The 20,922-nt window shown below is 49.1% G+C and overlaps 3 protein-coding genes across 8 annotated transcripts in view; 2 read left to right on the top strand and 1 right to left on the bottom strand.

Moving 5' to 3' along the window:
* The window catches only part of LOC115650663 (zinc finger protein 883-like), a 36,567-nt gene extending 34,886 nt beyond the window's left edge, over positions 1–1,681 (bottom strand). Inside the window, exon 1 of the mRNA XM_030560920.1 lies at positions 1,667–1,681. The gene's annotated coding sequence lies outside the window, so the exon portion shown is untranslated. The remainder of the gene's footprint in view (positions 1–1,666) is intronic.
* Positions 1–20,922, top strand: part of LOC115650666 (zinc finger protein 501-like) — a 1,041,190-nt gene that overhangs the window by 445,545 nt on the left and 574,723 nt on the right. The gene's annotated exons all lie outside the window — the stretch shown is intronic.
* Positions 1,794–20,115, top strand: LOC115650664 (zinc finger protein 501-like). Of its 6 annotated transcripts, none has more exons than XM_030560928.1 (4): positions 1,794–1,945; positions 13,774–13,856; positions 17,495–17,607; positions 17,986–20,115. In XM_030560928.1, exon 4 carries the CDS (start codon positions 18,033–18,035, stop codon positions 19,161–19,163), a length of 1,131 nt encoding a protein of 376 aa, XP_030416788.1. In that variant the 5' UTR covers positions 1,794–1,945; positions 13,774–13,856; positions 17,495–17,607; positions 17,986–18,032; the 3' UTR covers positions 19,164–20,115. The 6 variants fall into 6 exon arrangements, with proteins under 6 accessions (XP_030416788.1, XP_030416786.1, XP_030416782.1 ...); XM_030560926.1 differs by having other exon boundaries at positions 1,795–1,945; positions 13,805–13,856; positions 18,025–20,115; XM_030560922.1 differs by having other exon boundaries at positions 1,795–1,945; positions 18,025–20,115.

Raw genomic sequence — 20,922 nt, 5'->3', positions numbered from 1 at the left:
GGTAAAATCTGAGTGTATTTCACATCAATATTTGATAAATGAATAGAGCAGAAATGGGCAACATTTGTAAACATGTTATACCCATGAATTTGAATAAAGCTATAAATCTCAGATTTTCTTTGTATTTTATCTTTAGAGAGACAGGGAAAAAATCTCAGTGCATATTCACTTAGAAATAGACAACTAAGAGAAGTGGGGCAAATGTGTAGGGTATTTTATATCAGTCTTTGAGATTTGCAGAGAAAACATGTCACAAGGTAGGCAATTGACAACATGAAGAAAAACACCAAGATCTGAGGGGATTTTATATTGCTATTAAATGACTAAAGGGAAAAGGGGGACTGTTTGACTGGATTTTATGTGACTGTCCAATACAGAAACACAAAATGATGGTTCCCCCCACTGCCACCATTCACATGGGCATCAGGGAGCCCTTTAAGGAGCTGATTTAAAAGGGCAAGGGTGAGGGGGGAGCTGAAAGGCTCCCTGGACAAAGGAAGGGGAAGCAGCAGGTGATGCACAAGTGACTGGCAACTGAGGACTGGAGGAAACTGTGTTGGTAGTTTGGGGCCAGTGGGTGGGATTGGGAAACTGGGGTCCGGGCAGTCTCCATGGGGGACACATGCTCTTCCCATCTCCGCCTTGGCAGAGAACGGGCATCCCATCCCCATTCCAGGGGCAGCCATGTTTTGGGGAATGACTCAGGGCAACAATTTCCCACCTGAACAAGGACAAATCGCTGCAGATAAAATGGGTGGGAAAACTGCCACATTGGAGAGATTTTAAATTGACACTTAAGCAGTATAGAGAGACCAGGGCAATATCGGGGGAGATTAGAGAGCTGATCATTTGGGGGGAATCTCCCTGAATTTTATAGCCACGTACGATAACGAGAGAAAAGGGGAAAAACCTTGAGAGACTTTCTATGTGGGAGGAAGTGGCACAAACAGGAAAGGATTCAGTGAACTTATCTCCCCCATGGGAATTTCCTAACTGCACAGAAATAGTTCGAATTTCCCTCCCCAATGACCTTCTCTTCTGTGCAACCCCGACTTACCCCCTGCGCCTCACGAGCTCAACTCCTGCTCCTCCCCCCAGCCCTGATTTTGCCATTCAGCCCCCTCCTAACCCTGCTTCCAGCTGCTTCATCCCCCGACCATCAATTTCCTGCTCAGATCCTGGCACCCCCCTGCTCCCTGTTGCTCCCATCGCCCCTTTCCAGCCCCTGGAACTAGCACTCAGCGGAACGTTACGGCTGACACGGGCAGGGAGAAGGGCAGCGGCTTCAGCAGCTGTTACTGAGCATGCTCAGTCCCCGGGATTAGCACATTGCTATGGGGAGCAATTTAATACTCTGCCCCCAGCCCACTGGGCCCCAGTCTCTGTCCCCCCACCCCCGGGTCTCTCACTCATGGAAGGCTCCGGGCCGGGGCTGGGGCAGGCACAGCCCGGGGCTGCCCAGGGGGCGGGTCCCAGCTGGAGAAAACCCCCTCGGCCGGGCACGGAGGGGTTAATGCCGGGACCACCCCCCGCACAGACCCGGGAGCAGCAGCTGCTCAGCCCGGATCCGGTTCACCCGGAGGCGGCAGCAGCAGCTTTGTTTTCCCACCGCCACCGTGGCTCGCACGGAATATGCGCAATTTCACCTGCTGAACCCCTCCCTTACCTGGGCTGGAGAGGGCGGAAACGCCCCGGGGCAGGCTGGGATATGTAGTTTCTGACCCCCCCCCGTTGCGTTTCCCGTCTCTGGGCATGCGCAGATCGGGGGGAGGAGCGCAGTGTGATCAGCTGCTCCATTGTGATCTGGGAGCCCGGGCGGAGCAGCGGGGTCTGTGCTGGGGAGACACATTAACCACCCCGTGCCCGGCCCGGGCCCTGCTCCCGCTGGAGCCGCCTGCGGCCGCCCCAGGCTTCGCCTGCCCCGCTGCGGAGCTGCAGCCTCCAGGTACCGGAGCGATCCCGGGGGGCGGGGCCGGGCGGTGACTCTGCCCCAGTGTCCGTGGGGGACCCGGTATCTCGCAGCGCCGGAATCTGCTCCCTGGGGCCGCGGCCGGGGAGGGCTCGGAGCTGCTGTCCCCGCAGGAGCCCAACGCCCCCGGGCCCGGCTAGGCTTCGCCTTGCGGCCCCACGGGGGGGTCCGGGGGGAGGGGACACCAGCCCCCACTGGGTTCCCGGCTTGGGGCTGGGCGGCGCGTGCCGGGGGGAAGTGAGACCCGGCTGGGGCGGGGGGGAAACTTGGGAAAAGGGTCGGGTGGAAAATGTCTGTGCAGCCCGGACATGGCCGGGGGAGGAGAAGAGCTGGTGACCTCCGAGGAGCGGGGAGAGAAGGGGGGGCTGAGATCCCCTCGGATTTACCGCTGCCCCCTCCCGTGGGGACCCCCCATCCTCTCCCGTCTTGCCCCCTTTCTCTCTAGAGAGCTATGAGCAATACCCAGGGTGACCCCTCCCTGTTCTCCCAAATGCCTGAGAAGTTCCCTGTTCTCCTCCCACAATTGTGCCCCATTTTCTCTGCACTTCGCCAGTGTCCAGTTCAAATGTCAGGTTTGGGGTGTTTCCCCCCTTTTTACCTGCAGTGATTTGTCCTTGTTTAGGTGGGAAATCGTTCCCCTGAGTGATTGCTGAACTGGGCACAGGGTTAATGGGCAGAGGCTGGGGGAGCCCTGAGACAGGGACACCTCTGGCCTGGGCTAGAGGGGCCACTCTCTGCTGTTAACAGGGCATGGGAAGGCCCAGGAAGGGAAGGGAGGAGCAAGCGTCTCCAGATGGCCCAGCCCCAGGTTTTCCAGTCCAGCTACTTTCCCTCTCCCACCTGCCCAACCTGGCAGCCCCCCTGCCACTGCCACCACCTGCTAGTCACATTCCCAGATCCCACTGCCAGCCCCTCCCCACAGCCAGTGATCTCCTGGCTCCAGCCCCACTCCTTTCTCCTGTGAAAGCCACATCACCCAGGACTCCCTGCTGGCCATGTGAATGTGAGGCAAGAAGAATCCATCCCATTCTGTTGTTGATTGAATATCCCTGTATAAGCCCCTCAAATTTCCCCTTTTTTTCTTGAACTGTTGAATGGTGACATAAAATCTCCCCGGATGTTGGTGCTTCTCTCTTATGTTGCCAAATATTTGGTTTGTACCCCATTTTCTCCTCAGTTCTGAAATACTGATATCAAATTCTTGAAAATCTTCCCACTTTTCTCCCCAGGGGTCTGCCTTAAATGAGGGCTCTTATCGTACTGAGCATGGTACAGGCCTTGCCTGAGATCAGGTCCCCCAGTATGCCAGGCACTGCACAAAACCCTGACCGAATTTAGGGCACTGGTTGTGCCAGGAACTGCTCAGAGCCCTACAGGGAGCAGGGACCTTGTTGTGCTGGGTGCTACAGTGACCCTGACTGAGCTCTGGGCCCCTGTAGTGCCAGGCCCTGCATGAACACCAAGTGAAATCAAGCTCCCATTGTGCCAGGTGCTGCAGAGACGGCAAATAAAATCAGGGACCTTATTGTTCCTGGAGCTACAGAGACCCCAACTGAGATCTGGGCCCTGTTCTGCCAGGTGCTGCAGAGACCCCAACAGAGGTCAGACTCCACTGTTGTGACAGGTGCTGGGGAGACCCGAAGTGAGATCTGTGCCCCTGTTGTGCTGGGCACTGCAGAGACCTCGTCTGACATCAAGCCCCCCATTGTGCCAGGTAAAACTGAGACCTGGACTGAGATCACGCCCCCCTTGTGCCAGGCAGCACATGATTGTGGCACAGATTTCTGCCTCCATTGTGCTGGGCACTTCAGAGACCTCGATTGAGATCTGTGTCCCCGTCGGGCCTGGCACTGCACTGACCCTGACCCAGATCACGCCCCACTACTGTACTGGGCACTGCACTGACCCTGACAGAGATCCTGCCCCACACTGGTTCCCTTGCTGCTACTGGCAGAGAACTGCTAAGCCAGGGGTGTGTCAGGGCTCAACCCTCTGGCTGAGGCCTCGGAGCACTTTCTTCCTCTCTTGGGACACCAGGTGAAACAGCAAAAGAGCTGATTGTCGGCAAACAAGGGTCAATAAAGGAAAGAAAAGAAAAGAACAGTGGGGGCGGGGAACTGTGGACAAGTCCCACCAGGATATGGGCCCCTCTTACTTCTGGGGGCCCTGGGAGTGTCTCAGTCCCCATCAGGGTTTACTGGGTCTCCAATGCAAGTTTCAGCTTGCTCCTGCTTTGAGCTCCGGGGATCCCCACCCGCCCTCAGTGAAGGCCAGAGCCCCAGATGCTGCCAGCCCTGTCTTTGGGGCTGGAGATGATCCACAGACTGTTCCCTCCCCAGGGTGGCCCCCCTCTGAGTAGAATAGGTCTCTCCTGTTAATGCCTGCTCCAGTCCTGGCATGGTTTGCAGGTGTGGAGGGGCTGGGCCAGTCCAGACTAAAGCAGCAGTTTAAACCCGTCTGTGCCAGCATGGGGTTTATATAGCCCTTCACAGGCACCCAGGCCCAGCGAATGCCCCCTATCAGCCTGATGTGATGGGGCAACCCACTGGCAGCATTGCCCTTGAGGGTGCTGCTCCGTCCTGCTCCCACGCCCTCCCCTCCCCCTTTACTGCCACCACAATGCCTGTCACCTTCACTTCCTGAGGAATAACCCCAGAAGGTGAGTTTTGTTATCCCTTTCCCTCCCCTGCCCCTAGGATCCGTCGCTCACCCTCCGTCACTCACCTCTGTCTCTGGAGACAAGGCGGGGCCTGGGGCGCGGGTGATGCTGTGCTGGGGATCCATCGTCACTGAAGGGGCGGCAGCCTTGACCCCCCTAGAGGGTTGCCAGGATGCTGATCTGCACTGGAAGGGAACGGGGTCTTGACGGAGTCCAAGGACCATTTGACCCACACTGAGTCACTGTAAAGCCTGCTCTGCAGTGCTGCAAATTGCTGCTGGTGGCATTGTGCCCGTAAGTCTCTGTCACGCTGTCTCCAGTGACTCGAGAGCATGAGCACCAGCCTCAGGCAGACTGGTGAGAAACAAGGTACAAAGCCCGAACTGGTTGTGAGGTCTGTATGGAGATTTCATCAACTAAGTATCCAGTGTAAGCGCTTCAGGCACTGTAACAGTATTAACATGGGATCACAGACAGTCCCTTTGGGTTATCCCATGTATCTCACCACGCAGGGGAGCTCACCTTTGTGACAGATGGTCCCGTACATCAGGGATTCTCAACTTGTTTCTTTCTGAGGCCCCCCCAACATGCTATAAAAACTCCATGGCCCATGTGGACCACAATAACTGGTTTTCTTCATACAAAAGCCAGGGTTGGTGATAGGGGGTAACAAGCAGGGCAACTGTCTGGGGCTCCATGCCACAGGGGCCCCCACAAAGCTACATTACTTAGGCTTTGGCTTTGGCTTCAACCCTGGATGGTCAGGATCAAGGCCCTAGACTTCAGCCCTATGTGCTGGAACTTCAGCTTTCTGCCCTGGGCCTCAGTGAGTCTAATGCTGACCTGGCTTGTCAGCCCCCCCGAAACCTGCTTGTGGCCCCCCAGTAGTCCCCAGACCCCTGGCTGAGAACTACTGCCTTACACTACAAATCCCAGCAATGTTCAGGTTACTGCCAGTCCCAAAGAATCAGCCACTTACTTAGGTTAATTGAATCTAGATCTCACAACAAAGACAACACTTGTAGCCAGTCCTGTCATAACCTGTATTAAGATTTATTTAAGGGGAAATGAGAGTTGTTTACAAAGTTAAAGCAGGTAATCATATAGATGCAGATGAGTTAGTCTTAAATTTAAAAGGTAATAGAAGCTTCTATAATAATCAAGTTCTACATATTCTTTAGGACTAACCCTGGCTAAGCAGCTGGGGATCTCTTGCTTATGCCTAGAAACTTTGCCCCCCAGAGTCCAAGCAGCATACAGATAATCAATTCCTTCTGTATGGGGGTTTTATCCCCTTCCTGCCATGTGCTCTGAGCTGCAAACTCAGCTAATGGGAAGTCAAGAGCACAACAACAGTCTTTTGCCTTCTTTAACATCCCATAATACTCTATCTGGTGTTGATGAACCTTTCCTGCCAGGCAGAGTGTAATGCATTCTGTTGCCAATCAGCACTTCACCTAGGTAAAGTTTCTCTCATCTGGTGATTTACGTAGCCACAGAGGGTCACAATGCAACTGGTCAGATGTTAACCCAGGCAGCAACTCACAAGCATTCAATAAAGTCTAAACACTAAACATCTTCTTATCATTCTAATACCTGTTTTAAAATACTAACACAGGTGAGCCAGACGGATTCCAGCTATGCCTTTGTCCATGTTCAGTTAAGACATCGGGGCTTTTGCAAGAGCTAACACCTCATCTGCTGGTGTCACAGGCAGGATGGGCAGGTGTTACCAAAATATCAGGTCTGCCTAGCTGAGAGCCAATTAACAGCCTGACAGGGATAAGGAAAAATGCTTTATTCTGCAGAAAAAGGAGAGCCGGTACCTTGGTACAAAAGACTCTGTTTTACACAAATTTCACAAACCTTTTATACACATTCAGACAAAGACCCTTGCGTGTTAATACTTGATTGGTAAGTGTAAAATCTCATGTTCCCCTTATCTGGGTAGTACTGACTGGTTTGGAGCAGGACCTTCCTGCTTTGAGGCAGAGGAAAAGAGATAGTGAAAAAGTTCAGGCTACTGTGTCCATGAGCGGTACTCACCCCTCCCACCTACTGGCCGCTTGTAATCTATTAAGGGGGGTCAGCCAGCTTTCACAATCCCCCCTTCGGGCCTGGCAAGCCTAGATTGCCAGGCCCGTTACGTAATTTACGATCAACCCGAAGAGACAGGTACTGAGTTGTTTTACGGATAGCAGAACCTTTGGTTACAGCATTATACAGACATTTTGCGCATTGTATTACTATCCAAACAATACATAGGAAGAACAGACAGAAAATATTCCATTTAACAATTTTACGGAAAAGGCCAGTAAACCATGACCCAAGGTCTGGGAGAAGGTTCTCAAAATTAAAGGTATGATGAAAAGATACAGCATGAAAAACAACAGCCGCGTTCTTAATAGCCTGTAAATCCTGTTCAATTAAGCCAGAGTGATTAACAGAAAAGCAACATTTTTCCCCGATGCGAGCACAAGCCCCCCCTAATTCAGCATTCATGGCATCTAGCACACGTCTATTTTGCATAGCTACTTCTGCTACTTCATCAATCTCTCGTTGCAACTTTTGGAAAGCGTCTATTAATGCATTAGCTGCTTTCTTAAGCCCTGCAGAACTATTTACAGCTGCTCTCTCTAGTTCAGCTACCCCCAACTCAGGAATGATTGCACGGACAAAAGAATGGAATCCTGTTTGTCTGACAACTAAGGGATTGGGGCACTGACTATAAATCAGTTAGGTATACCAGATGGTCTAATTTCCCAGATGGCTTGGTGAATAATCCAGTCCCACATGCATCCTCTCCATGGACCCGTCAGGATTCGGTATGTGAACGCGCACACCCCCCTAACTGGTCCAAATGCTTGGAAGGAGCATTGTGAATGTCCACACTTCCACTCAGAAAGTGTCCAAATATGTCTCCATGACCACAGATCAGATGGTACTCCTGATGTGTCTGTAAGGGCAGTGGGCCAAGTCTGGTGCTCAAGATCGCTCCGAATGGCCATCAGCTGGTCATTCAGGAAATCCTGAATTTCTAAACATACTAGATTCCACTGCAATGCCTTCTCAGCCTCAGTGATATTCAGTACCATCTCTGTTAGTAACTTCTGGGTCATAGAACTAAGGGTGGAAATAACATGTAACTCACCAACTCTAGCCTGTACTTGGGTTAGCTGAGCTCCAGAAATAAGGCTAGTGGCCTTTTCTAGTTGGCCCGATTTCTTATCATGTTCTTGGCTTTTAATAATATTCCAAATGGCTGCTGCACTATTGGCCCCATCCCATAGGGATCCGGTCAGGTCCCTCTTCTTCCAGAGGAAATAACCCAGGCCCTCTGTTGTGCTAATCTAATGGCAGCCCCTAGTGTTGTATTAATCACAGTCCATTGATATCCTAATACATATCTTTTTGGTGTAGTACTATATTACATCTGTTGGTTGTATACCTTTAACTAATCTCAGGTACTTTCAAGAGGCATTGACATTAATAGCCTAGGAGGGGGTGTATTACAGAGTAACAGGGGAGGTGGCAGGGGCAACAAGGTGCCTGTGGTACCTGTCATTTTAAATCCAGTTAGGGAGAGCAATACATACTGAAGGATTTATTCAGAACACAGGGCGCAGCCTGTAGAACAAACCCCAAAATCCAATTAATATTACAATCCCAAGCATGGGTTCCAAAATTTTTTTTTCTGCCAGAGTGTAATTCTTTGTTTCTTCACCAGGATCAGTTTTTAATGTCCTTTCTAGTCAGGAATCCCTGGACTTTGGCAATTTTAGTGGAGTGAGTGTTTTTTCTTCTTCCCTGAAACAGTTGTGGTTCAGCGTCCTACAGGGAAGAGGTTACCAGCACATTACCCTGCAATGGTTTTGATTCTTCTAGAAAAATTTAAAGGCACAGTAGATCTGTCAATGGACAAGGGAGAGGTTACTAGCACTTCACCTTGTACTTTTTCCCTGCTGTCCAGAAGGCACAGTGGAACTAGAAGGAGAAATAGGCTAATCATCAGTAGGAGAATTCTCCCGATGTGGAGGGGTTTTTTTTGCAGTGAGAATCATGGGTCCAAGCAGTCAGTCTTTAGCACTTCACAGCGGTGTTGGTAGTTAGCAGGACTTTCCAGCGTGGAGCCAGAGCAGTCTTTCGTTGGTGGACCTTTACATTGATCCAGTCTCCTGATTCCAAGGAGTGTCCGGGCTGCTAGGGTCTTTGGGTAGCGCTTCTTTACCTGTGAGAAAAGAAACCTAATGCATTTTATTAGTGCCTGGCAGTGTTTTGCAGATCTCATAGCTGCTTGGGCACATTCAAGCCCCCCCCACCCCCTTCTTGGTTATTAGCCAAGTCTTAGCTATGAGCAGTGTCCTTGAATTGAGCCAGTGTCTTATCTTCAGTCTGCTAGCTATTATTTTTTTTCATTCCAGTTATCTCATTCTGTTCTTTTTTCCTTCTCCCTTTTTGGCTTCTTTTAACCTACAAAGGAATCTTTCACTCTTCACGTGTATACCTTTTCCGAACAACGAACACATAAACATTACCATTATACAGTACATTAGTCTTATTATTTAATGTATGCCACATATACCGTTCCACTAAAATAACTTTATTACAGAGCTTTGGAGCAACAAGCCAGGACAAGCACACCCACTTTGAGGAGTTCATTCAGTACAACCTTTAGTCCAATAGCTTCCCACCATCCCTAGCCCTCTGGCTAGAAATCTGAGGTAGCCAGAAGGATCCCATGTACAATATGGGGAGTGGGTTAACCTTTCATGTCCTTGCTCCCAAAAACTGTTGGTATGCAAATTTTATAATTTTTAATTAAAAGATTTGGCCAATGAAGTTTCCTTTTTTTTTTTTTACTTAAGCAAATGTGTTAGACTTTAGTATATCACATTTTCCTGATTTATCCAAACACTTTGTATTCCAAGTTGAATAAAACAAGTATCTGCATTCCAATCCAACCCCTCTGCCTAATTTCAAACCAGACCATCCCATGAAAACACTAAACACTACAAGTCCGGCCAGGAGACAAACACCACAAGACAGAACATAGAACACAAAACGTAGTTTCTATTGTGCTAGTAAATGCATGATATGTTGAATGCTGTTCAGCTGGCATCAGTTTTCTCTGATTATCTGAAAGACAAAAAAACAGAGGTCTACCCCTTCTGGGCAGTCAGTCATTACTTAAATATACAAATACCCTTGTTGATTTCAGGCAAAACAGAGGAATTACCCCATATTTTCTTGTATTAGTTTCATAGGCAGCCCAGGTTTCAGTGGCTTCTACCTTATGAGTTAGATAATTCGCATTAATACAGATGCTTTCTGGCTTGCTTTTGGATTCGAAGTTATCCACAGCTTAAAGATTCCTACCTTAAAAGGGACACAATTAACTTTACCAGAATTTTGATTGCTTTTTACTTTTAACTCCTGCTTTCAAACACTGAAAGAAAACATCACTACTTATAGTGCCCCTTAGAGCCTAATAAAATTTCAATTACATAGCACTGTATATATTTCTTTAGGTAATTCAGCTAAATTGTTCATAGCCAAATGATTGTAATCTAATAATTTCTTTGCCTGAATTTATTTACAAACATTTCAAAGACACCAAGAACTTTCCTCTTTAGCATTTTACAAAGTTCAACTGCTGTTCCCTCCAGCAACTACAGAGTTAACTTCTCACTCTTCCTTAAATCACTTGCTTGTCTCCCAACAGCCACTTTTATCAACTCAAATCACCATTTCAAGATATTGTCCTGGTATTTGAAATCCCCATGCTTACACTTACTTACTCCTTCCTTCCACTATACCCTCAGAATTTCCAACCTGTTTTCCAATCTCTGTGTCTGTTGCCTGCCCGCCTGGGCCTGATCCTGCTTTTCTCGCTGAACCGCCCCTTCCATGGGCACCAACTTGTTCCACTACCCATTTAGCTAGGAGGATGGGCTTCTCAACTAACCCCCACCCTTCCTGGTCTCTTCCCTTAAACATTCTTACTCACAGGACTACCCGAGTCCTCCCTCGTGAGGCTTGCCACCTGGACAAAAACGCATAATCCATTGGTGTTTAACTATTCAATTTCCTCTTGACATTCCTTTCTGAACACCAGGTAAAGGCCATTTACTTAACATATAATCCAAACCCCTTTAGAGGGTTTACCCAGAGACCCACCAATCTGTCTGCTGACACTCAAACAGAAAAGAGAATTACACAGAGAGCAGAAGGAATTACAGTCTAATTCAGGTTTTCCTATTTCTATTACACTGACCGCTACAGGGGACGGGACAGAAGGATCTCAATACAACCTCAGAGCTTTCTCGCACGCATGGCTTCCACTCCGAGGAATTACGAACGAGAGGTTCAGTTCCGCCCACACTCCTAACGCCCAAATGTATACAGAGCAGAAAAACAACAGTAACCGGTTAAACAGAACAGAACCAGAACCAGATAATCAGATAAGAGGCCCGCCTCTAACCAGAACCAGATAGTATTTCCTTATCCTATTAGGACTCACCTTATCGGATCATGAACCCCAGGGGCTGCGGAGAAGTGAGGAAGAGGGGTTAAGCACCCCAGTGGCGCCGCTCCTAGTTCGCCGCAGCCATCCAGAGTCCAATGTCCGAGCTAGGAGAGTCCCGTCTGGAGTCGCCAGAAACTGTTACCGAAATATCGGGTCTGCCTAGCTGAGAGCCAATTAACAGCCTGACAGGGATAAGGAAAATGCTTTATTCTGCAGAAAAAGGAGAGCCTGTACCTTGGTACAAAAGACTCTGTCTTACACAAATTTCACAGACCTTTTATACACATTCAGACAAAGACCCTTGCATGTTAATACTTGATTGGTAAGTGTAAAATCTCATGTTCCCCTTATCTGGGTAGTACTGACTGGTTTGGAGCAGGACCTTCCTGCTTTGAGGCAGAGGAAAAGAGATAGTGAAAAAGTTCAGGCTACTGTGTCCATGAGCAGTACTCACCCCTCCCACCTACTGGCCGCTTGTAATCTATTAAGGGGGGTCAGCCAGATTTCACACAGGGATGGTGTCTCTAGCCTCTGTTTGCCAGAAGCTGAGATGGGTGACGGGATGGATCACTTGATGATTCCCTGTTCTGTTCATTCCTCTGGGGGGGCCTGGCATTGGCCACTGAGCTAGATGGACCATTGGTCTGACAATGGGCCATTCTTATGTTCACAGTCTCTATCAGGAGTATCAACTCATTTGGACTCAGTGGGGAGCCCCAGAAAGAAACAAGATGTGCTGAGGCAAGAAGGCCCAGTCTCAGCGCCCCCCACCACCCGGGTTCACACCTGCCAAAAGCTAAAACTAGCCCCACCCATGAAAGGGGGCACTCCCAGGAGAGACTGATGCTCCAGCCTTTGTACAAACAACTTTGTAAACCTGAGACAGCTGCCTTGGGGACAATGATAGGGAGAATCTCCCAGAGTCCCTCCTTTGATTCTGCTCTTCTCTGACCTTTAGTTCATAGAATCACAGAACTGGAAGGAACCTTGAGAGGTCATCTAGTCCAGTCTCCTGCACTTAAGCTAGGACTAAGTATTATCTAGACCAGGGATCTCAAACTCCCAGCCCATGGACCTCCCCAGTGTGGCCCATGGGGCTCCAGCAGTCTTGGGGCCGGGTCTCTCCCTTGGCCCCACCTGTTGCCCCCAGGCGCTCCCCCCTCAGAACCGCCAGCAGCACAGTGGAGCTAAGCAGCGTCTGCCTGCTCATTCCAGTGGCTGTCCGCCCCTCCCTGGGGCCCGGGGTGGGGCAGGGCTGTGCCTCCATGTGCCACTCCCCGCCCTGAGGACCCCTGCTGCCAATGGAGCGCTGTGTGGGCAGTGCTAGGGGGCAGAAGCATGGGGAGGCCCCACTACCCACCCTGCCTTGGAGCCCCAGGTAAGAGCCGCATCCCGCCTCCCAGAGCCTGCCCCCCCACCTCCTCTCCACAAACTCCCAGAGGCTGCACCTCCTTCCCACACACCCCACCCCCAAACTCCCTCCCAGAGCCTGCACCCCCACCTCCTCCACACCTCCCCCACCCCCAAACTCCCTCCTAGAGCCTGCACCCGCTTCCCACATACCTCCTCCCACCCCCAAACTCCCTGCCAGTCTTTACCTCGTCCCCACATATACCCCCTCCTGCCCCAAAACTCCCTCCCAGAGCCTTCATTCCCTACCTACACTGCTCCCCATACCCCCAGCCCCCAAACTCCCTCCCAGAGCCTGCACCCCCACCTCCACACCTCCCCCACCCCCAAACTCCCTCCTAGAGCCTGCTCCCGCTTCCCACATACCTCCTCCCACCCCCAAACTCCCTGCCAGTCTTTACCTTGTCCCCACATATACCCCCTCCTGCCCCAAAACTCCCTCCCAGATCCTTCATCCCCTACCTAGACCGCTCCCCCATACCCCCAGCCCCCAAACTCCCTCCCAGAGCCTGCACCCCCTCCCCATGCCCCCCAAACTCCCTCCCAGAGCCTGCACCTCCACCCAAAACCCCCTCATCCCCCAAACTCCATCTCAAAGCATGCACCCCAGACCCTCTCCCCCTCTCAAATTCCCTCCCAGAGCCCAACCTCTCACACCTTCTGCATCCAAACTCCTCCCAGACCCTGCACCCCAATCCCCTGGCCCAGACCTCCTCCCCCACACAAACTCCATCCCAGAGCCTTAGGCAGGTGGGGGTGGAGGTTTTTGGGGGGCAGGTTCTGGGCGACATGAGTGACATTGGCCTGCTGGGAGGATTTGAGGATGGCACTAGCGCTAAGGTAAAATGAGTTTGAGACCCCTGATCTAGACCATCCTTGACAGGTGTTTGTCTAACCTGCTCTTAAAAATCTCCAACGATGGAGATTCCACAACCTCCCTAGGCAATTTATTCCCAGCTTGGTATTGTCTGCAAACTTTCTAAGTGTGACAGAGAGACTCTGTTACTGGGAGGGTTTCACCATGTGTCAGAGGGTTACACCCAGGTGGGAGGGGGCTATGCCTGTACTGGAAGAAGGTCACTCAGTGCTTCACAGTGTAGCAGAACCTAGAATGTCCATTGGCAGGGAAAAATCCTTGGGGGAATCAGCTTGTGGAATGGACAAAAGCCCCATCTGAATGCTCTCACATTGCCCTTCTCACCCTGGCAGGCTACAGAATAACATCCATATTTCGCTTCAGATCAACCCATCCTCCCACAGGAAAGGAAATGTCTGCAATGGAGCTGGCTCAGGTAAGGGATTATCAGGGAGCTGGTGGTGGGTTCTGCTTGGAGGGAGAGGAACAGTAAATGCATAGGAGGGTGGGAGGTGCTGGAGGTGGTGGGAGGCAGGAAATATCGAGGGTGGAGAAAGGGAGGGGACAGGGTGTGACAAACCTGCTGAGACTTGTGTAATCTAGGGTGTGATGGGTTGTCACCCCTGGGGTGCAGTCTGGGGGGCTTCTGGGAACCACTGTGCCCTCTAACCCTCAAGCTGGGCTGGCCCTTCTCACACTGCTTTGTTGGAGATTCAGCCAGCCTCTGTAGGCCCTGTTATCACCCAACACGACAGCAGGTGGCACCATACACCCAACTAAGCTACCTGAGTGCTTTAACTAAGCCACTCAAGGTCAGATAGAAGACAACAGCCAATTTCCCAGCTCCCCAACCTTGTACACCTGCTGTAGCAGAAATCCAGAATTATACCGTCTTATACTGCATAGGATCTGTATAATGTAAACTCATTAATATAGTTCACCTTCCCCTCCATATGGGAAAGATATGCACAACAAGCTTGTGCAAACCAAGCTGAGATTTTCCCTGGACACTTCATTCAAAATACACTGGTTAAGGTAAAGCATAAAAGAAGTTTATTGACTACAGAAAGATAGATTTTAAATGATTATAACTGATAGCAAACAGATCAAAGCAGATTACTTAGCAAATAACCAAAAACTCAAACTAAGCCTAACATAGTGGATGGATAGAATTTGAATTAGTAATTTCTCACCCTGACTGATGATACAAGTAGTCCACCAAGTTTCCATACACAAGCTAGAAATTCATTTACCCTGGGACCAGCACTTCCCCCAGTTCAGTCTTTGTTCCTCAGGTATTTCCAGTTCTCTTGTGTGGGGAATGAGGCCAAGAGATGATGTCACACCCCACCTTACGTAGCTTTTCCATATGGCAGGAACCCTTTGTTCCAAACTCAATTCCCAGTCCAGTTTGTGGAAAAATACAGGTAACAAAATGGAATTCAGTATCATGTGGTCTGGTCACCATAGTATAGTAAAGAGAGTCTTGCATTGTGCATACTTACAAGTTATGGACACCGCTGGAAACAAAGATCGAGGGGCAAGGGAGCCCATCAGAAGAAGACCTCCTTCAGTTTACACTGTCTCGGTGACCTGACAAAATGAAAAAATGGTAACTAAGAGAGGTGTTTTATCCACTTCCTTATGGTAATAGGATGGCTATATACCATATCTGCTCCTTTACTCTGATTACAGTAATGTCAGTAGCTGTCCCAACCCATATGTGGCCTTTGGGAAGTCCATAATTAAGCATCAAGGATTAATACTCATGATTTACTTCGCTTATTTATTAATAATTCTAATATATGAATGCGACCCAACTGCTGAGATACTGCACAGCAACCTAACTGCTAAAGCCCGTCCCTTCATTCAGAATCCTGTGGGGTATTGCACCTCTTGATAATTACTTGTTAGTTTTTCAAAATGTGGACTCAAAATATATCACCTGGGATTCTCTCCTTATCCTGAGGCCTATTCAGGTAAATCCCAGACTTCAGCAGAATCACTCCCACAAAGCCTCAACCTAATATAAGGCCCTTAACTGTAGCAAGCTCAGGCTATGTTTACACTACCATGGCCAGCTGACCTACGCTGCACAACTCCAGCTGCGTGAATAATGTAGCCGGAGTGAACATAACTTAGGTTGAGTTACTGCTGGGTGTGCGCTGCGGGGGGTCGATGGGAGAGCATCGGGGTAGAGTCGGGTAGAGTACATGGATTGACCGGACAGCCATCTGCAGTAAATCTGCGGTTGATTTGGCGTGTCTGAACTAGACCTACAAAATCGACCAGCAGTGGCTCGATCTCAGAGCGTCGATCCAGGCTGTAGTGTAGACCTGCCCTTAATAGCCCATTTATCTATGTTCACCTTCTTGCCCCTCCATGCATGTTCCAAGCTAATAAGGAATTTTCTGATAATGACATTTTATCTTTAGCGAGTATAAAATTGCCCACGAGACATGAGACTAGGTCAAAGATCATAAAATCAGGTCGGGGTCAACAGGGGTGAGAGTTTGGAGAGACTCTTGGCCCTCCCATTCCCCATATGCAGCATCCACAAGCTGTCTTCCCTCCGGGGTCCTGGGATCTTCGAGCCTGTCCCTCCTGAGTTTGCGTGACCCGGTTCTTGTTTCTTACATTCTCCTTTTCCGGAAGAATTAGAGGCTGTTGCTCCTGAATGTCAGTGTTTAATTCCCCAGCCTTCTCCTCACACTGGGGGAGTTTAATTCTCCCTCCCATTACATGTGAATCACTAGATTTCCTAATTCCCCAGAATGTGCTTTTGTGATATCCCAGTTCTGCGACAGCTAAGCCTCTGACCCGCCTCCATGGGGTGCTCAAGGAATGGCCCCTCGGGTATCAGGCCTCTAGCCAGCCCCTCTCTGTGGGTAGGGACCCACATGTCTCTCCTTTTTGACCAGGTTTGAGGATTGCAGCCTCTCCTACACTGTGTTCACTGGACTTACCTCCAGTTCCTGTGCTTTGCTTTCTCTTCAAGGGCTGTGAGCAGTGTGTGTGTGACAGAGGTGGGAATTTTGGCGATATTTCTATGATGCCAATACACACCTCAGTTTCCCTCTGTGATTGTTATTGCTGTGATTAGAAAGAACAGGAGACATGAGGTGTTTCGTCACAGAGCTGTCATGGGGTGATATGAATGGGTCATTAAGGACTGGCTGGGACCAACCTATATCAGTGGAATGCCCGACAAAGACAAGGGAATAATTGTCACCTGTCCATGGGAGGATCTCCCCTTGGCTGAGTGAAGCATGCATGAACTCGTTATGTTTTTGGGAGCAGGAAGAACTGGGCTCGCAGATGCAGGAAGCTCTATTGGAGAGAAGACAAATGGACAGGCACAGTGAAAGGAAACCAAACTACTTTCTACAGCAGTGTGGCTCAAGGGCATTGGCCAGTATGGACTATATTGTCGTCTTTGCTTCTTTATCCTAATCTAAATACTTTCAGTGCTGTGTTTCAGTTGACTAATAAACCCTGCTGTGTTTTAAAAGTCTGCCCAGAGTCACAGCACAAACTTGCTCTGTGTATTGAATGAGGAACAGTCTCTGAAGAGGAGTGTCGTTCAGCTGGGCCTGTTGGAAGAGTTCACAGGTTGAAATAGGAATGCTGAAGCCAGAGGAATAGCAGCAATTTTTGGAAAACACTGGCCCTAGTCATAACATTAAATACAATAGTCTCAAGATCTATACCCGTGTTCATCAGATCTGTCCCTCTGCCTTCACATAGTTCACTTTGCTGGTGGGTTCCACCTCTTCCCCCATCTGTGTCTGTCTTGTCTATTTAGATTGTAAATTCTTCAGGGCATGGGCCATCTTCTATTCTGGGTTTGTGCTGTGCCTAGCACAGCAGGGGCCCATGGTTCGTTGGCTCTTAGGCACTAAGGTAATTAATATGATTTATAATAATAATAACTCTTCTGCCACTTTGAGCCAAGGAAGCCGGCCTTGGGATGTTACGTCTTAAAAATGAGCGGGGGTTAAAACCATATAATATTCCTTGTGACAAGTATCCCACAAATTCCATGGACCTTCCTTGTTTTCTTTCCCTTCCCAGGGTTTCCAGTTTCCAAACCTGATGTGATCTTGCACCTGGAATAAGGGGAACAGCTGTGGGTCTCAGACCTCTATGGCTCAGAAAAAAAGTGCTCCTGAGAGCTGTCTGCACAGGTGAGGAATTGGGTGAACCCTCTCAAAAACTATCCGTGAATACAGGAAACATTTGGGATGCCCTACAAAGACGCTCCAAGTTGTAAGCACTCCAAGTTCAGGATTGTTCCCTGCAGATGTGGAATCATTAGGCAGATGTCATTTATGGCTTCCCACCTATCCTGACTGACAGTTGGCAGCAGGTCCCTCCCCAATCTCACTTTCCCCTGAGAGTTCTGGTGAGATGCACACCCAGAACAGATTCCTTCCTCTCTCTCCTCTGGGGAAGGGTTTGGGGAAAATCAGCTCCTGATAGGTTTGATCTCTCCTGCACATATTTTGGTTTGTTCACACCTTTTTCCATTCCTCTGTCTGAGATTTCCTTCCTTTGTGGTGCAGGGAGTGACCTATGTCTAGATTCTCTCTGTCTCCCATCAGGTGACAGGATGGTGAGTGAGAACGAGGAGACACCCCAGCAGGAAGATTCTAAGCAAGTAGAACCACATGGAACGTTATCAGGAAGACCCAAAGGGAATGTTTCCGGTAGTTGTGCACTCCCAGAAAGAACAAATGCCTGTGAGACTAAGCACAGGCCAGAGGAAAACTTCAGTAGCCGCTCAGACCTTATTACACGCGAGAGCATCAACTTGGAAGAGACACGCTACAGATGCCATAAGTGTGAGAAAAGCTTCAATGGGAGCTCAGACCTCCTCACACATCAGAGAATCCACAGGGGAGAGAAACCCTACATGTGCTCTGAGTGTGGGAACAGCTTCAATCGGAGCTCACACCTTATCAGACATAGGAGCATCCACACAGGAGAGACGCCCTACACGTGCTCTGAGTGCAGGAAAAGCTTCAATCGGAACTCAAGCCTTATTAGACATCAGAAAACCCACACAGGAGAAAAACCCTACACGTGCTCTGAGTGTGGGAAACGCTTCAGTTATAACTCAGTCCTCATCTCACATCAGCGAATCCACACAGGAGAGACACCCTACACGTGTTCTGTATGTGGGAAAAGCTTCAACCAGGGCTCAAGCCTTATTAGACATCAGCAAATCCATAGTGGATGGACACCCTACACATGCCCGGAGTGTGGGAAATGCTTCAGTTATAGATCAGCCCTTCGCATGCATCAGAGAATTCACACAGGTGACAAACCTTATGGGTGCTCTGAATGTGGGAAATGCTTCATGGATCGTTCAGCCCTCATCACACATGAGAGAATCCACACAGGAGAGAGACCCTACATGTGCTCTGAGTGTGGGAAGAGCTTCAGTCAGAGCTCAAACCTTATCAGACATCGGACAATCCACAGAGGAGAGATGCCCTACACATGCGCTGAGTGTGGGAAGAGTTTTAAGCAGAGCTCTGCCCTGATCACACATCAGAGAATCCACACAGGGGAGATGCCCTACACGTGCTCTGAGTGTGGGGAACGCTTCAGTTATAGCTCAGCCCTTGTCTCACATCAGAGAATCCACAGAGGAGAGACGTCCTACACGTGCTCTGAGTGTGGGAAAAGCTTCAATCGGAGCTCCAGCCTTATTAGACATCAGAAAATCCACATGTGAGAGAACGTGATTCCGGCTGGCCAAAGCTTGTTTTTAAAAAAATCACAAATGCGAATTCCCACAGAGTGACCTTTGCACCATGTTCAGCGTGGTCTCTCAGCTCCCCTAGATGATTTGCCTGCTTCTGCCTTTTGCAGCTCCCCGTTCTTTGGGATCAGTCCTGTGATTTTTTTTTCTGTCAACTCTTTTCCTTTTGAGCTGTAGGAGTATGTATCCCTCCAGCCAGGAATGTTCTTCACAGGGAGAAGAGGTGGGGGAAAGAGGTTGGATCCCAACAAGCTACACTGAGGTAAAAACTACCTGGGCCTTCCATCCACTAGGGCTGCGCATGGCGTTGGCTGCTCAAGTTAGTGATCTTGATGTAAACAGACAATTATAGTTGTAGTGCAGCTGCAGCCCAGGTGCAGTGGTTGGCATTACTTTCCCCTTGAGCTGACCTAAACTCCATCACTTTTCCTAGTCAAAACAAACCCTAAGCATCATGGTTATATTGTCCCTCCATTTCAAAGAAATTGTTAGTCATCAGTGACAATGAAATTAAACATGAAGTTAATTAGTGTAACATAAGAGGCTGATTCTGTGATAACTTTCAGTGTTACATTATGATTCAGGTTTTCTTCTAGTTCTCTCCGTGCCCTCTCCTACTCTGTTGGAAATGGTGGCTAATCCTGAAATTAAAACCTCACTGCGAAGGAATTAGAGTGGGGGAATATGTGAGAGAAATAGCATGCATGAGAAGAGAGACCCAGTACGGCCTGTAATTATTTCTATTTAAAATGGAATTTATTTTGATAAATTTTAAAATAAATCTTCTGTTAAGAGGAAAATTACTTGAGACAAGATATGCAACCTTTTACCCATCCTGTACAGGACTGATATGTTTTTGTTTGTTGGTTTGTCTGTCTCTCCTCTGGTGGTTGCTTTTTAATAAAAGAATCATTTTGGTTTGAAAGCAATCTTTATTCCATTAATTGAAAGCAAACAGAGCCCTGCAAAACAACAGGCAATTTTCTTAAGCCTTCATAGTGCTTTGTCTGCACCAGTAACAATCACTTACTAGCATTACAAGCCCTGCACTCCATGCATAGCAACAAATATTAGTGGCTTTCAGCTTCAAATTGCTGCCTCAAGGTATCCCTGATCCTTATGGCCCTGCGCTCCGCCCTTCTAATAGCCCTGGTCTCTGGCTGTTCAAATTCAGCCTCCAGGTGCTGAGCCTCAATGGTCCAGCCCTCAGTGAAGCTTTTACTCTTCCCTTCCCAAATAAATGGCCAAAAGCACACTCAAGAGTCATTCTGCACTTGCTCAGCCTGTTGTTGAACTACTCCTCGCTGCTGTCAAGGTGCTCCATGAATGGCTTCATAAGTCACGGCACTAAGAGGTAGGCAGGGTCTCTCAGGATCCCAATGGGCATTTTGACTTCCCCTATGGTGATCTTCTGGTCTGAGAAGAAAGTCTCTGCTTCCAGTTTCCTGAACAGGCCAGTGTTCCGAAAGATGCATGTGTCTTACCAGGCCAGCCTGCATTAATGTCTGTGAAATGCCCACGGTGATCCACAAGTGACTGGAGAACCATAGAGAAGTACCCCTTCTGATTAATATACGCCATGACTAGGTGGTCTGGTGCCAGAATTGGAATATGTGTGCCATCTATCGCCTCTCCGCAGTTAGGGAAGCCCACTTGTGCAAAGCCATCCACAATGTCGCACACACTGCCCAGAGTCACAGTCTTTTGGAGCAGGATGCAATTAATGGCCCTG

This window comes from Gopherus evgoodei, chromosome 4, assembly GCF_007399415.2.
Source record: "Gopherus evgoodei ecotype Sinaloan lineage chromosome 4, rGopEvg1_v1.p, whole genome shotgun sequence".
Taxonomy (NCBI): domain Eukaryota; kingdom Metazoa; phylum Chordata; order Testudines; family Testudinidae; genus Gopherus; species Gopherus evgoodei.
This window is presented reverse-complemented; position numbering and strand designations above follow the sequence as displayed.